This window comes from Musca vetustissima, unplaced genomic scaffold (genome assembly GCF_032173495.1).
Source record: "Musca vetustissima isolate MV318-11 ecotype Yass unplaced genomic scaffold, APGP_CSIRO_Mvet_v1 utg21181, whole genome shotgun sequence".
Classification (NCBI taxonomy): domain Eukaryota; kingdom Metazoa; phylum Arthropoda; class Insecta; order Diptera; family Muscidae; genus Musca; species Musca vetustissima.
In genome coordinates, this window is record NW_026887368.1 from 65,104 (window position 1) to 81,268 (window position 16,165).

General features: G+C 33.4%; 1 protein-coding gene across 1 annotated transcript in view; it reads right to left on the reverse strand.

Moving 5' to 3' along the window:
* LOC133334947 (uncharacterized) overlaps positions 1 to 15,814 on the reverse strand; it is a 36,515-nt gene extending 20,701 nt beyond the window's left edge. The window contains exons 1-2 of the mRNA XM_061543256.1: positions 15,566 to 15,814; positions 11,215 to 11,326 (exon numbers count right to left, since the gene is read on the reverse strand). Coding sequence (XP_061399240.1) covers positions 11,215 to 11,326; positions 15,566 to 15,814 — 361 coding nt within the window. The remainder of the gene's footprint in view (positions 1 to 11,214; positions 11,327 to 15,565) is intronic.
* Between the last annotated feature and the right edge of the window lie 351 nt (positions 15,815 to 16,165).

Genomic DNA, 16,165 nt, shown 5'->3' on the forward strand with positions numbered 1-16,165 from the left:
GCAACAGTCGCATACAAATACAACCACCATACATCGAAACTAATTGCAATAAATTTATTTTCATAATATAATAAATAAAGTTTACTTCACATATGCCAAACACATGCACAGTTGTCAAACTATTGTTGCATAAAATTTACAGATATTAGCTTATTTATGACTAGAGAAATGGTTGTAAAATTTTTTGGTTAGTTTAGAACAAAACAAAAACATTTCGTACTTGCAACTAAGTGACATTACTATTTCGCTCGTAATTGTGGTTTTTGTTTGATTTACATTTTGCTTAGCTAAGTGTTTTGGCTAATGGCTATTGCGACACGTAACATGGCTGCTGTTTGTTTGTTGTTGTTTATTTTTTTTATTTTTACAAAAAGTGCTGCATTTACAGCGTGTATCGGCGAGTTAGTCATGTTCATGTTTAGAGTCTTTGCAAAATATTTGCTATCCGAAGGTAATGGAATAATTCTGAACATTCAAACATATGCACTGATTAAATTTCATGTCCATAAAGAGAATATTCGGTTTTTATTGGCAGTATTTGTGCATTTGTGTGTATGTAGGACATTGAGTTTATCAAAAAAAAAAAAGAGAGAAAAAAACGAGGTAGGGAGATGAGTTACTAAAGTAAATTTTATTATTTACCAGTTTGGTTTAGTTTGTACGTGTATGTATGTACTTGTATATGTGTGATTGTGTTGTTTTTTTTTCTTTACTTTTTTTACGTACATGACCTCAACTACTGTTGAAGCTACGTTTGTCGCTCAACTACAAGTGCTGTGCGCAACGATGGGGCAATAGCAAATACGACGGAAGCGGAAATGCTTCTTCAATGCCATTTCCTTCCTTCCTTCCTTTTGTACAGAACTCATACTGGTCGTCATTTTTTATCCACTCGCTCACTTTCATTCCAATAAAAACCTACTCATAATTGTCTTATTTGTTGTTGCTTCGTTTCTCTGTTTCTGTGAATTTAATGGTGGAATATTTTTTCGCTTTTTTCGAACCTCGTATCTAGCTAAGTAGGACCACCAGTAACAATAATATCACCTATCGCATGGCCCGAAAGTTGATGCCCACATCCACTTTTAGAGTTTTTCATAATTCGCCTTGCTGTTCTTACTTCCCGGGAGCTTTGTGGACATACCCTAACCCATCATTTTCCGCTTTACTTTTATTTCATTGGACAATTCTTGGATACGGGCGATACTTAACTTACTATAGATGTCTGGATTTTATTGTCGTTTATTGTTTGTCCATTTGCAATGGCGTTCTTCGAGGAATCCATATAAAACTCATTTTTTGCACCTACTCAACATTGCCCTACGTGGCGGTGTGTTGTAATGACACTTTGTAAAGTGCTACGCCCATTATTCGATGTGTTGAAGGCACAACTGGTGGATTGATTTCAACAAGGCTTCTTTGAACCATAACAATGGTGCCAAGGATACGCCAACATCAATTACATTTTTTTCGTCAGATATGCCAGTTCTAATGAAAATACTCGCTGATTTATAACTTTCAATATGTGGCAGCAACGAACACACATTTAGCCGTAGAATCGCCGTGTTAAATAATTAAGCAGAGAATTCTTTCAACATTGATGATATTCGTGGTTCTTTGTACATGCGAACAAAGGAATCATGTCTCAGGACAATACTGCTACTTCTGGCTTGCGGAACCTTAGCTAGATGATAGCGAACATGTTAACCGCAAACGCAACATGTAGTCAAGCCAAGGTATGTGGAAAAGGTGAAGACGGTTGCATGTTCGCAAAACATACCTCGAAAAATATGCTAACAGCAGGTGCTTGTTAACCACAGCAACATTGCATAGACAGCGACAAATTGTTGCTACAAACAAATTAAATTTCTCCCATATCACTTGGGAGTCAGTCTTATGTGAAAGCAGAACAGATGAAGGCAACGAAAAAGTTGGCATGTGAACTCCAACTGCCAACACTTTGCTAACCATCACTGTGGAAGGGGAATGACTAGGTAGACTGTGTGGCAATGCCAGTCATGCCAATCACACACGTTTGTACTTATATGTATACAACCATTTCTAAGGTATATATTTGTTAATGTTTAACGTTGATCACTGACAATCGTCCTGGAATTATTGAGGGAGTTTAAAAAATATATAGCGACCACTACCACAACAAATCTTCTAATTTTCACTATTGCCTATTATTTCCCATGGCAGATAAAAAAGTATGATTTTGATTTATTTGTATGAAATTAAGGATTCTCCGCATACAATGTATATACGGACAACTTTAAAGAAAAAAAAACACACAGAAAACACAGAAAACTTACAAACTAAGCAGGTTTTCAGTTTGTTTTAGTTTTACGCAAATTAACAGTGTTTTTTTTTAAGTTCGAATCGAACCCATTCGAACGAATTACTAACAAACCATTATTTATGTAAAGAAATGTTTTCTGATTCAAACAAAAATAAATGACATATTTTTAAAACTCAAGGAGTCGCACGAATTTCCTGCCGCGGGAATTTGCAGGAGGTGCTAATAGGTTTCATTATCTGAACCGATGTAGCTTAAACGTAACGCATGTTCAATTCTAAATAATAATTAAGACAAATATAGCGTATTTTATGCGATCAGCAATCGGATGAGAATATATATGTAGATATGTTATCGTTTTGCATGTTATGTAGAAATTCACAGCGACATAATTCCCTGATCCGCAGTGTGACATAGGGTATAAAAAGATATACTCGTCTACACACAATACTCACACAAAGTCACTGTAGCTTTACGTACACATCCATATATGTGTCCTTCTGTAAACACTTAGATATGTGAGCGAGTACGAGTAAGCGTGCAAACAATCATATCAATTGCATGCCTTAAGAAACTTTAATAAACAATGCTTTTGTTGTAGTTCTTACTGAAACTGTTGTTCCTATTTCATTCTTTCGTTCTTTCTTTTATTTCGCTCATGTCATTTTCTATTTCCGCTTTGTTGTTGCTTGTAATATGCCTTGTTCTCATTATCGTCTAGCATGCTGATGTGCGGCGATGCCCTGCGTTGTGCTGACTGCCTGCCTGACGTTCGTCGCTATTGTGTTGGTCGTCATCTCTTTATTACAACACTTTCATTGCCGTGCGTATCTTCTGTTCGCAGTTGAAGTGTTTCAGTGCAAAATTTCTTGCTAACAATTTGTCGTCTGTTTGTGAGCGTGTGTGTGTGTGTGTTTTCATGTAATTGTGTTAGCTTAAGGAAGTAGGTCGCTGCGTGCGTGCGTCAGGGAGTGTGTGTGCGTACGAGTATGGATGTATGTATTAAATTTGAAAACTTTTGTTGTTTTCGTATACTTTTATAGCTTGTTGCTTTCATTTGGAGTTACAAACTGTTATTAGATACCTGCTACGAAAATATGTTCGTACACACATGTGTATGTGTATTTGAATGGCTGTACATATACGTGCATCTGCATATAGATACTAATACAACAGTAAACTCTACATCAGCAAACAACAGCAGTAAGACATTTCATTTGCGTCTGTATTGTCTTTTTTTTGTATTTGATACTTTATGTGTCTTAATTTATACTAAATTAATAACATGCTTAAGGATAATTTTCTTATGCTGATGATTCCCCTTCTCCTCTTCGCTAGCTCACTCACTCTCTTTTTTGTCGCTTATGTTACCCATTGCTGCAAAGTGTTTCGTTTTTATTCCCAATGACATTTTTACATGGCAAATTTATTGTGTTTCCCCAAATAGAATTAATTTGGTTATGGCTGTCTGTCAGAAGAAGAAACAATGCGCAGAGGTAGTTACATTTCAAATGAATTTCTAAGATGTATACATTTACGATAGCAAATGAACAGAGCAGAAATATGGTTTTTTCCCATCATTTATTTTACTTGAATATATGTATATAGGAATTATATACAAAATAACAATTACAACCTTTATTAATATAATATGTTTATTTTTAACATTTCGAATGCCCATTATTCCTCAGATGTTATGGAAATGTATGTATGTTGTATAGACCTACGTTACGTTATGTTGTCGGAAAATTGTTTAAAAAAACTACCAAATATTTTATTCAACAACTTGAGTGTTGTTAAAATTCTACCATATAATATTTTCTTACAAACACAATTACCATATTCATTTCTATTTATAACCAATACTCTATGTTACAAAAATATTGGAACACAAATTTAAATAGATATGAAATAATATGTTGAGAATATTCCAAGAACAAAAAATAAAAATAATTTTCTCTGGAAACTATTTCAGCATTATAAAATAAAGGGCACGGCATTTATGACATGAAATGAAACGAACTTCAATGAAATTCGAGTGAAATTATAAGGCTACTTAACACTAGTAAGAAATTTTCGGATTATTAGGAACGACTCAATCAATTGTGATCAAACTAGAGCTTTAACGTAAAATATATCAATTTATTGTGAATAGGATGACAAAATTAGGCAAAACACGTAATAAAGGAATAAGGGATTGGAATATATATCGGCCGAGTTCAACTGTATAACCGCGTGTGCTTTGTATAACTAAACCTCAAATGATTAAAACCAAAAGGATAATAAAAATTAGTTAGAGAGCATTAGTCGGTGTTGCCGACTGAAATATATATATTGAAAATATATTAGAGGCTGAGGGTATAAAATATATATGACTTACTATTTAAATTATTTTGTACTGTTTTACGGTTTATTTTGTACTGTATGAGGTTTAGTGGACCGTTACAGCATAATTTCAAAATAAAATCTGGGAATGGAAAATATTATGGTAAGCAAAGTTGATATCAAAACGGACACTCAATTCGATTTATATTAGATTTACAATTTCGCAAAATTTTGAACCCTTGTAGGAGAGAACCGACATACCCAGTCCCCGGATATGAGTTTGCGAAGGTACCAAGAGGATGCAGCAATTATAGTATTCTTCAAACATGATATAAACTTGGTGAAGATATTAGGTCGTGTAGATTTAGAATCCAATTGCCTATTTGTTTCTCTTCAAAATTTCGACCAATTTGTGAGGGTGGTACATGAGAGAGTGAGCCAATGGTCTCCATCTTCGAGTATGATGATAAAAATTGGCTCAAATCCGTAACTCCCTTCGAGCGCACCAAGTAGCAATACAGTCTCAACCTAACTCAAATTTTCGAAAATTATGTACTTCAACTTCAAATTTTGTACTTCAACATAATAAATTTGACAATTTACCACAGAGATTAAAATTATTTAGTCAATCAATAGGTTCAAACAATGTTGAAGTTTTTGAATATTTTTTAAAAATGCATTAGGATTGTCTTGTATGAGGTACTTCTACTAAAGCTTGCATGCATGAACCAACATAATGAATCTTTATTGTCGTTTTTGTTTTTTCAAATATTACCGCAATTATCAATTTAATTTTTAGAAGTTTTGCATAGTTCATTGCATATGATAAATTATATTTCTTCCATTATTTCTGTAATTTTATAACAGCTTTTCTCAATATTATTGATTTGTGGCATTAGATATTATTATAAAAAACCTTCAATTAAGTTTTTGCAACTAGATGTGTATCTATAGTTTGCTCTTTTTCCTATGCCATTATGCAGGTTGCAGATATTTATCTAAAAAATAATATTTATCAGAGCATGCTTTGTGCTTGCACAATCCCCTATAGTTGTCGGAGATGTTACAATAATTTACTTTGACCCCATTTACTATTCCTAATAGTTATGGCAAACCCATAGCCCAGGCCGGAACAAACCCATTACAAGGATTCTATAAAAATGGAGTATGCCATAAAAAGGCACAGCACCAACGAGGAATAACAATAGGAAAATTCGACACAAACACACACACACATACATTTGCCCACCAATGCAAGACAAAGGAACACACAAAAAATCAACATCGCCGTATTGTTCAATTGCAGAAGAATGGCACAAAAAATGTGACTCGTTGATGGTACCAACATAGAATTGTGATGAACCCTTCAAATCGCATCCCCCACCACCCAAAAGTAGTTCCTCTAATGGCGGTCTATATTATATGTTTTGTTTACATGGATGGTAAGTGCGGAGCCAAACGGGAAATCTTGGAAAATGAATGTATTTTGTTATGGAAGATTTGGCCATGTTTGATATTTTCACTGCTATGGATAGGTAGTAACGTTACGTTTGCAGAGCTTTTAGGGAATAATATGCTTCTTCCTGAATTCTTGTGACTTCGTCTTCCTTCCCCTGTTGGTCGTAGTCTATGAATCCACTATTTGCTAACGAGGTTCCTCAGGTTTTTACAAGAAATATGTATTGTGTTCTTTATGTATTTTATGTTGAGAATATTGTTTGTATGGAAAATCGTGTCACAAGCCGCACTTTTTCTTGGACGCGTTTTCTTATCCTTCTTGTGTGAACTCAAGCACAGTGGTAATGGAAATAAATTTGTTTAACTAATGATATTAAAAAATGTTTGATCTATTCAATATTTTTATAAAAAGGTTCGGACATGAAGTTCCTGCATATTATTTGTTATAAATACGAAGAATTTTGTAATGAAAGTAGTACTGTGAAGTTCAAATCTACAATATGACCTGAGTTTCGACGCTCTAGATCCTAAAACAGAATATGAGTCGTTTATTTTGAAAGTGGTTTAAGTCCATTTTATGTTCTGATAACATGTTACGTTATATACTCTATCGTGTTAAAGGGCACACAGTCTCAAACATAATTAATACCACTTAACAGTATTTTTGAAACAAATCAAAACAAAACCTTTAAATACCACAATATAAAAAAATTGAATTAAACCACTTTCAAAACAAACGACTCATATGTAGATTTGAACTCGATACTTTCAAACTAGTTATTTATTTCAACTCGCGCATTTGATCAGCACTGTCTTGTATAAAAACCACTGTAATTTTTTGTGAAATTGGATTGCTGGAGCATATTTCGAATCAAATACAGAGAATATAGTCGAGGGGACACACAAACACATTGGCAGACAGAAGGATAGAAATGTACATGAATTGTGCTGGCTCTGTTTCGTCTTCATAGTCGCCTGGTTCTCCTTGTCATCATGTCTTTGAGCATTATTTGTTGTGTTGTTGATGTCGTTGTTATTTTGCTCTTGCCATTGCCTTCTCCTCAGTGCCGCTGCTGATTTTATAGTTGTTTTTGCACAAAACATTAATGTAAAAAGTATCCTCCGGGTAATGGATGACAAGATGACAACTCCCGTTGAGTATTTAGAATATATCTGTATCTGTTCTGTGTGTAGTGAGTGAGTATGTGTGTGTGTGTGTGAGTGAACACATTCCATGTTTAAAGGAAATCAACAATATTCTGTTAACAAAAATTATCTCTTGTAATGGAAGAAAAGACAAACAAGTAACAAATATCAAGAAATATGTTGATGGATTCGGGATGATGTTGATACGACTTGTTCTATAATCGGCAAGCGAGGAGTAGTAGCAACAACGTCAACATCGTCATCATCATCACCACCATAGGTAAAGCCCCCAAACAGCCATAACATGCCAAGAAAGAAAATCATACAGGGCACCCGACTATGGTGTTCGATATATGGACGTCTTTGTGAGTTTGTACGCGTGTGTTTGTATGGACATTGCTTCCAAGACAAATGATAAACAACACAAACTGAGCCAATTTGACCATGTTCTGTGAGAGAGAACAGAATCTTGCCAAAACTAAATGACCCGCATCTTACGGGTATCTATTTATGGAAAATAATAGGCAACTCTGAAAGACATCACCGTTCGTTATACGCCGTTCGTATGGAGAGTGAACCTTTGTCGTTATCACTATAGTCGTCGTCATCATCATCATGCAAATGTTTGATTCGATTTAATGATGCTCAAATAGTTCGTCCTTCTCATTAAGCGAGTCAAAGGACCGGCAATATGAAATATCAAAAAGACAAAGAAGAGCCTTGAAGCCAAATTGAAAGAGAATCTTTTTCAATTTGTTGCCATTGGAGTCCTTTATCATTTGGGTATTAAAAAAGGTGCATGCAAGTGTGCCTGTGTTTGTGTGTGTGTATTGTAGTTTGAAGTCTAGCTATAAAATAAGGTGGAACTAACATGTAGCCAGAACAGGTTTCATTTCTTATACGAACCATTTAATATAGGTAATGACATTCATCATTATGAATCAAAGAAGAGAATATAAAAAAATAATTATGGCCATAGTGGCAAAGCTTCTTGTTAAAAAAATAGTCAAATATAGTCTTACCAACGACTTTTTAAGGGATAACTGAGGTTAACCGATTTTAACTTCTGATTTTTTTTTAATTTTTAATTAAAATAATCATAATTTAAGACCACATCGGTATATATGATGAATTTTGAAGTGTTGCACACAGAATGACACATACCTTCGGTAAGGAATTTGCAGAGTATTATGTCTGGCAATTTACAAAGGGAACACAATAGAATTTCAATTTAAATCGAATCAAATTACTTATGATAAGTAGCAAGTTGCGATGTTACTTGAACCCTATTTATATTGGTGCGAATTGCTACAGATTTATATATAGTATTAATGTATAACTTTATCCGATTTTATGTAAATAATAGACATTGTATCCAAACAACACGACGAATTAAGTATAGAATGACATATAACATTTTTGCTAAAATCTAGTCTAATATTTATGTGAATTTATAAGGGCTGTTTGGACAGATGGTCCGATTTTAATTCGTAGCACCAATTGGTTTGATTTTTTTCTTTTTGGTGAGAGTATTCGAACGTTACAATTTTTAAAGAAGTTTACTCTCCATTTCCTAGTTTATTTGGATGTGCATGCATGTCCTCCTTATGAAAGTGTATGGCAAGTTTTTACTATTAGAGTGAAATCGAGTAGACAATTATTTTTACGAATTTGTGTGTGTAGTATCAAAAGTTTTTTTTACGTTGCTGTGCCGATTTTCAATGTAGGTTTTTGTTTCATTTGAATGGAAGATATCAAACATAATTTAACCAAAAAATATAGTTTGTCCATTGGAACTATGCTAAGCTTATTTTTATATACTAGTCGCAATTTTTTTTATTTTGTTTTAAACAACTGTAACGCTTTGCCATACTGTCTTCCACGTGGGTAACACATACATGCATATATCTACGATTGATGTAGTGCATTTGCCAAAGTCTAGTGTCATCGTTTCAGTGCTATCCGTGGCAAATATGGAAATGCAATGCATCAGTAGATTACTGCCGGTGAAATGAGAATTTCTTGACGTAAGCCTTTCAACATTGATAGTAATCGCCAAAGGTAGGACACAAGGCTTCACGACGCGAAACTAAGAGAATTACTTATACATGTATATGGCGCTGTAGCTGGATGTTCATTTAAATGAATTCCCATGTGGTTGGCGGTATAAGTATCAGCTACAGCTACATCATATATAGAAGACATTCTCTTCCTAGAATGCTGTGTGCATTTGTATGTATGTGTGTGTGTTTACATGTGAACTGCAACATGTGTAGAAGGAAGCATATCCACCAATCTTCGTCCGTTGATGTGCGAATAATTTGAAACAAATTGCAGCACGTCAAAGTGACAGTCAGTATTTCCCGAAGCTCGTTTGTTTATTCTATCGTCGTCAGATCTATGCTGGTGTGTCTGTTGGAAATTGCATTTACTCCTCTGCTTTTTGATGATGAAGAACTCTGAGTGTGCGAGTGCGAATACATTTGCCACAATGCCATACACGCAATGTCTCTAACTTAAAGCAACAAACTGCACTGTTCCAGCGACCTATGTATTTCGATGTGTCGAACTGCTTCTTTGCTCGTCCATCCGTCTGTCTATATATTTTGTTTGTTTGCTTTTTCGTTTTGTGTATGTGCCTTAAACTTTGTTGTTTTGTTGAGCTCTTGTCACGGCTTCGTCATTTCCAGTTTACATTTTACGCGTAGTATTCCACCGGGATTTTCTGGCTGATACCGAAACCCACACCTTATTTCAAATCGAGAGAAAAACATTCATCAGTGCACATCTCATTTAAAACGCGTTAAATTTGTTTATGCAAATTCCACCTATTACCTTGAAGATGGGAGGGGGGTCTAGTCCCGTTTTAAAAATAGGCAATCGTATTGTAGTTGCTGTTGTTGGTCGTTTTCTATTTTTGTTACGCTTCGTATAAACAGATAACTATAAAATTACACGCCAGGGTGTCATTTACTTTTTGTTCATTAGCAACGCTGTCATTTGTCGAATCGAGTTTGTGATTTGTTTGAAGTGTTCATTATTTAAAGACGTGAAAACATAGAAAATAATTATTTTCATTTGATTTAAATCCCATTATGGATTTGTCAATTAAATACTACAAAATATCCATAAAAATGTTTCCATGTTTTAATTTTGAACAAAAGCATATAAATATTAGATTATAAATAATAAAACAACATGAGATGATTTTCGAATGTTCTAAAAGTGCACGTAAAATAATTCTGAAGACTGTTACATAAAATATATTGTAATATAATTACAATTGAAATGAAAATATATCACGGAAATTAACAATTAATTACAAGCAAAATAATTTTATAAAAATCCATTACATATCTTTACATATTTACTGTAGGGGGCTCATTATGTCGGTTCCTATAGACACGTGTAATATTCGTTCGAATTCAAAATGTTAAATTACAACCAATTGGTTTGGAAAATATAATTAAAACCTCGAATAAAAGATTCATAATTAAATATGGACTGATTATATCATAACTTATAACATTAATCTCATGTTAGCTAATGACAATATATTTGTTTTTTTTTTTTTTTTGTTATGTTGTATCTAAAGATGCTAAACAATACACAATTTAGGTCAACAAACTTCTGTTATAACTTTTGTTGTCGAAAACCCATACCGACCTACAAATTATAGTTCAACATATCAGAATAACAAGCAACGAGTATTTCATTGAGAACATATTCTTGGCTGGTGCATAAGCAATGGCTGGCTGGTAGCAAACAGCCAATCGATAGCACACCGACCAACATATGTAGCCACGACTTGTTTATTTCTCTCTTTTTAAGCCAAAGAAACAAATCTAGGTAAAAACAACTTTTCAACTTTGCTTCGTTTTACTTCTGATTGCTGCATATGACCACGAATAGATAAAGTCCAACATACAAATATAAATACAGGCATATGTATATAATAATGTTGTTAAAGCTTTACATGTACTTACCAATATTATTAGGATAGAGGGCTGGCATTGTGCCATCTTGTTGATAACGGGGTGGCGGTAGATCAGAATTGTCCACCAGATACGTTGAAGCTGCTTTTTTACGAGCCTCATCCTGAAAGAAGAAAAGCAAACGAGTCAAAATATTATTTTCAAATATTAGCTGGCAGAATTAAAGAACCATGAAGTTGTCAGGGATGTAGTTTACAACTTTATTGTCACTCTAAGAAGAAACAACTCTTCAACGCAGGTAAAACAATTTAAAATATTTAAAAAACCCTGAGTTATAAACCAAGAAATTATTTTTTTTTTAGTTTTTAATCATTCACAATTTTCAACGGAGGAAAATATTATAATCAAAAGAAAAAAATACAACTACACATAATAAAGATTATCAATAATAATTAAAATATTTTCAGGAAATATTCAAAATATATTGTTTTATCTAAATTTTGTAAATTGTATTGGAATTTCCAATTTTGAAATAATTACTATATCCAATATAAACCCTACGGTCAATAACCAAAAAAGTATACGTAGATCAATAACCGTGGTACATTTGTACCCATCCAAAAATAGCTCTGTAACTCATTAAAAAATTGGACTATCGTGAGGTTTTTTGTTTTAAATTAGTCTATACGGATCTGATCTAGATGTAGGAACTCAAAATTATATACACATTAAAATAATATATATTTTAATCCATGCTTAAATGATAATCTATCTAGAACAATCATAGTAAATTCGAATGGGCTAAGCTTTTTTAGTTATTTCTTTTATCCATCTTTCCGGACTATGTTCCTCATATATGTATTTACTACGAACAAGGACAAAAGAACTACATACGAAGGATTGCATTTTTTATGGCATCTACAGAGTCGTAAAATGGTATACAATTATAAAGCTTATTATAAACCTCACATATAGCACGAAAGGGATCATTTAATTCATAATTAGATTTAGCTAAAGAAAGTTTAAGTGGAATGTAGTTACGCGTGTTACGTGGAGGTACATTTAATTTTATTTCTCCAATTAAAAAACTCGAAGCTATATTGCCTCTTAAAAGTTTAGTAATAAAAATTACGCGGAGCATTAAACGTCTTCTCTCAAGAGTTGGGAGATCTATAAGTTTCAATCTATTTTCATAAGGCGGGAGAGCTAAATCTGTATTCCATGGTAAACCTCTAAGAGCAAAAAGAAGAAATTGTTTTTGAACGGATTCTATTTTGTCAGAATAACATTTGTAGAGAGGACTCCAAAGTACGCAACAGTATTCCAAGGTAGGTCGAACAAGAGTTACAAAGAGACGTTTGGTCACGTAGGGATCATCAAACTCTTTAGACCAACGTTTTATAAAGCCTAACAACGACTTCGCTTTATTAACACAAGCCTCAATATGTAAGTGGAAACGAAGTCTATTATCTAGAATAACACCAAGATCAACAAAGGAGTCTACATTTTCTAATGTGTACGATCCTATTGAGTAATTACAAGACACATGTCGTGTTCTAAAGAAAGATAGTTTTTTGCATTTCTTGAGATTGAGAGACATGCCGTTGAAACTACACCAATTTGCAAGGGAATGCAGATCATTTTGTAAATAAATATATTGATTTGAAGAATTAAGATTTGAGAAAAGTTTAACATCATCAGCAAACATTAGCACTCTTGACGTTGTAATAGCTGATGGGAGGTCATTTAAGTACAGAACAAATAAAACAGGACCTAAGTGACTGCCTTGTGGAACACCAGAAGTAACAGTTATGTTCTTAGAGAAAATTTCATTAAATAATACTTTTTGTGTACGGTGTTGTAGGTATGAAGTTATCCATTTTAAGAATAATGATGGAAAACCCATGATGTCCAATTTATACAATAATAGGTGATGTGCTACAGTGTCAAACGCTTTACTGAAGTCAGTGTAAATGACATCTGTTTGAAGTTTATTCACAAAACCATTATGGACGTAACATGTTAGCTCTAATAGATTAGTTAATGTTGACCTCCCAGTTAAGAAACCATGTTGACATGGAGATATTAGAGGGGCAACAATGTGGGATAACCTACGTGTTACAAGTAATTCAAATAACTTGGGGATAGCACTTAATTTCGCAATTCCTCTATAATTTTCAATGTTACTTCTACTACCAGATTTGTGAAGGGGAATTATAAAACTGGATCTCCAAAAATAAGGGAAATAACCAGAAGACAACGACGCATTAAATATATTAGTAAGAGGAATATATAATTCATGAGCACAGGATTTAAGGATATATTCGGGAACACCATCCGGACCAGGTGATTTAGAGTTATTTAACGATTTCAGTCCATTTAAGACTTCATCTTCCGTGAGAGTAATAGGGAGGAAGTTATTTAATTTGTTAATATTGTAGTTGTAGGATGAATTTGTAGAGTATGTTGAGTAGGTACTTTGAAAAAAATCTGCAAACATATCAGATATTTCTTTAATATCAGATGATTCTCTACAGCCGAAATTCATACTGCTAGGAAATTCCCGTACTTTACGTTTAGAATTTACAAAGTTATAAAAATTTTTGGGGTTATTATGAAGACTATTACTCATTTTATTTAAGTAGCTTGCGTAACTTCTAGAGTTTTCATAGTTATAGGAATTTCGGGCTTTTAAATAATTTACGTAATTCACTGTAGAGTTGCATTTTTTAAATTTTTTATATAGCCTACTTTTAGAATTTTTTAAACGTTTTAGATATGGGTTGGACCACGCCGGACCTCTATCGATGGTATATTTTTGAATGGGGACAGATATTGAAAGTGCATCATTTAAGAGTTTATAAAAGCATGAAATTTTATTATCAATACTACCCTTACTGAACCAATTAATGCTTGATAACGTTTCTTGAAGCAATACTAAATTTGCTTTAGCAAAGTTTAATTTTTTTATTTTACAAGTTTTTGAGGCGACATTCGTTAATTGATTGTATTCCAAATTAATACTCAAAGTTGGGTGGTAATTATCTTCTGGTTCCACAAAAGGCAAACACCTACAGAGGGAAACATTTGAAGTTGTAGTGAAGACTAAATCCAGAATTTTATCTTTAACGTTTCGGATGCTGTTAATTTGAAATAAACATAGGTCATAAATATACTCCCATAACATATCCATGCCAGTAGATGCAACAGGTATATAATCAATATAATGTTCACCCCTGATCCATGTAATGTTAGGCAGGTTAAAGTCACCTAGGCAAATCAATTCAGTATTTGTTGAATATGAGGATGTAATTTCCTTAATAATCTCAAAGTGTTTTAAGTAAATTTCTAGATTAGAATTTGGAGCAATGTAGGAGCAAGTTAATAAGATAGAAGAATTTGATATTTTTAATTTAATGCAGACTAATTCAATATCCGGATAAACCGGCATTGTGATGCGTTCTGAGGCAATGGAATTATGAACAGCAATCAGCACTCCACCGCCTATTTTATGTAATCTATCATTACGGTATATTTGATATTGATCAGAAAAAAGCTCACTATCGAAAATATCTGGTTTAAGCCATGTTTCCGTAAAAGCTAGAATTTTATATTCATTATCGAAAGACTTTAAGTAAATATTGCGAAGTTTCGTTTTTAAACCTCTGACATTTTGGTAAAGTATATTCAGTGAATTTTTCATAATTAGTTTTTTGAGAGAGGCAACACTGTTGGAGGTTTTGCCCTTTCTCTATACAAGAATTCTTTTACTAATACACCATCTGGCCAAAATTGTTTACTAACAAGAATACTAAATAAGTTATTTGGAACAATAACCTTAAACGAGGAAATTTCTCGAGGAGCTGCAGTGTTAAATTTAAAAACTTTGTATTCATTTACGTTAATGTCTTTTAATTTAGTACCAATGTAACTACGTATATTTTCCACTGTAGTGTTAGCATGTAATCTAGATATAAATACAGTTTTCCTAGGAGCAACCACAATTAATTCGTTGTTACTCGTAGAAGGTTCATTTAATGGTATAGAAGGTTGAGTAGGTATAGGGCTAGGAGTATTTACAACTATTGGAGGTATAATAGGAGGGCGTGAAAGGACATTTGGTGCGCTTGAATTGGAGGTCTCGATCGGTGAACTACAACTATCTCTCAGATTTAAAGTTATTGCGGCGGAACCACTATTTGAGTGAAGCGCTGGCAGCGCCAGATGGTTTCCACATGGACTAGGATTAGAATTGTTGCGTGGCGGAACCACAACGGGTGAGTTTAACGCAATTAAGTTGTCACCCTGCAACAACTACTAACGATTTTTTCCTTTTTGGAGAACCATCTGCAAACTCAAAGTTATTGAACATTTTTTCAAAATTTTCAAGGCGAGAATAAACCGAGTCAACGCCCCTTTTCAAGGCAACCATTTCAAGTTTAGCTTCCTTAAAGAGGCGATAAAAGTCTACTTCATAGGTTCTACATTCTACACATGCCCATCGCAAACCATTGTTACGATCACTAATTTTATCGAAAAGTCTTCCATTGAATCCAGCACACTTGAAATGAGCATGCTTATCACATAACCAACATGTTATAAGCCGCTCAGTTGTGCTTGTAATGGTACAACCTTCGTATAAACAAGCCATTATTTTAAGTAAGTGCCTAAAAATATGCTACACAAAAAATATTTAAAAACAATCAATAAAAACAAAAATGTAAACACAAAAGAAAAAACAGAGAAATGTCAAAAAACGAAAAATTACAACAAGAAAATAAAACACAATTGCAAACTCAATAAGGCACGAAAACAAATTTAACTTATCACTTCAATTTTTAAAATTAAAAGTGAGATTTCACAATGCACGTATTTTATTTTATTTAGGAATCACAATTTTTGAAACAAAAAGATTTTTGAAGGGTATCGATTCAAAATAAATAATATTTATTAACACTGATTTCGAACACCACAAAAAACACGTCAGAACACTTCAAGAGTT